Source organism: Zosterops lateralis, assembly GCF_965231275.1.
Source record: "Zosterops lateralis genome assembly, chromosome: 37".
Classification (NCBI taxonomy): Eukaryota; Metazoa; Chordata; class Aves; order Passeriformes; family Zosteropidae; genus Zosterops; species Zosterops lateralis.
The window spans coordinates 816540-817893 of NC_139797.1; the positions used below are offsets into that span (position 1 = coordinate 816540).

General features: G+C 65.0%; 1 protein-coding gene across 1 annotated transcript in view; it reads right to left on the reverse strand.

Annotated features, from left to right (window-relative positions):
• Window positions 1–570: 570 nt before the first annotated feature.
• Window positions 571–1354, reverse strand: part of LOC310921878 (glutamate receptor ionotropic, NMDA 2D-like) — a gene marked incomplete at both ends in the record, with an annotated part of 10249 nt that continues 9465 nt past the window's right edge. The window contains one exon of the mRNA XM_083882139.1: window positions 571–594. Within this exon, the coding sequence (XP_083738265.1) occupies window positions 571–594 (24 nt within the window). The remainder of the gene's footprint in view (window positions 595–1354) is intronic.

Sequence of the window (1354 nt, forward strand, 5' to 3'; positions counted from 1 at the left end):
GGCACAGGGATGACAGGGACAGGGGGGTGACAGGGACAGGCGGTCACAGGGACATGGAGGGTGACAGGGACAGGGCAGGGGGACACGGGGCCCGGGGGTGGCCCCGGGATCACAGTCGCGGTGTGGCGATGTCACGGTGTCACCCGCGGTGTCACCGTCACTCACAGTTTTGTCTCCCTCCCCCCACCCCCCCGTTAATTAATGAGTTAATTAATTAATTAATTAAAAACGTCATCAGCAGCGCGGGGAGGGGGAGGGGCGGCCGCCCCCCGGGGGACACGGGGACAGCGGATGGTGCCAGCCCATCCCCCACTGTGCAGGGGAGGGGACAGGAGTGTCCCCAACGCCCGGTGCGGTGTCACCCCCCGGCTGGGGGGGGGGAGGGGACGCCGTGGGGTCCTCCGGGGGCTGGGGGGGGTCACAGTGTCACCCTCGGGGACCGGGCGTGGCCTCCGTGGCGGGGGGGTCACCTGTGGGGTCACAGTGTCACCTTCAGGGATGCAATGTCACCCACAAGGTCACAGGGTCACCCAAGGGGTCACCTGCGGGGTCACAGTGTCACCCACGGGGTCACAGTGTCACCCGCAGGGTCACCTGCAGGGTCACAGTGTCACCCGTGGGGTCACAGTGTCACCTGCAGGGTCACAGGGTCACCTGCGGGGTCACAGTGTCACCTGCAGGGATGTGGTGTCACTCGTGGGGACAGGCGTTGATTGGTGTCACCCACAGGGTCACAGTGTCACCCGCAGGGACACCCCGAGTTGTCCTCTGGGGCTGTTGGTGGCCGTGGTGTCACCCTTGGGGACAGGGTGACACGACTCTTGTCCGTGGTGGCACTTTGGGGACGAGGGGACAAAACCTGTCCTTGTCCTCGCTGGTGTCACCTCACAGGGACCCGTCCTTGTCATCCTTGTCCCTGTTGTCACCACGAGTGCCACAATCCTTGTCCTGGCCACTGTCCCCGTGGGCGCCCCAGGGACGTGTCCTTGTCCTCGCTGTCCCCGCAGCTGCCACCAGGAGCTGGCCTTGTCCTCGCCAGTGTCACCTCGAGTCCCTGTGGCTGTCACTTCATGGGGACCTGTCCTTGTCCTCGCTGGTGTCCCCTGGGTGACATTGTCCTCGTCCTCCTCACTGATGTCACCTCACGGGCCACAGGGTCCCCTCCGTGTCCTTGTCCTTGTCACTGCGGGTGTCTCGTTGTCTCTGTTGTCACATCAGGTGCCACCACCTGTCCTTGTCCTCGCTGGTGTCACCTCAAGAGCCGGGGGGGCCTCCTTGGTGTCCTTGATGTCACCGCGGGGGTGACACCACAGGGGTGACACCAGGGGAGTGTCCCCAGGGTGTCTGGGGGTGT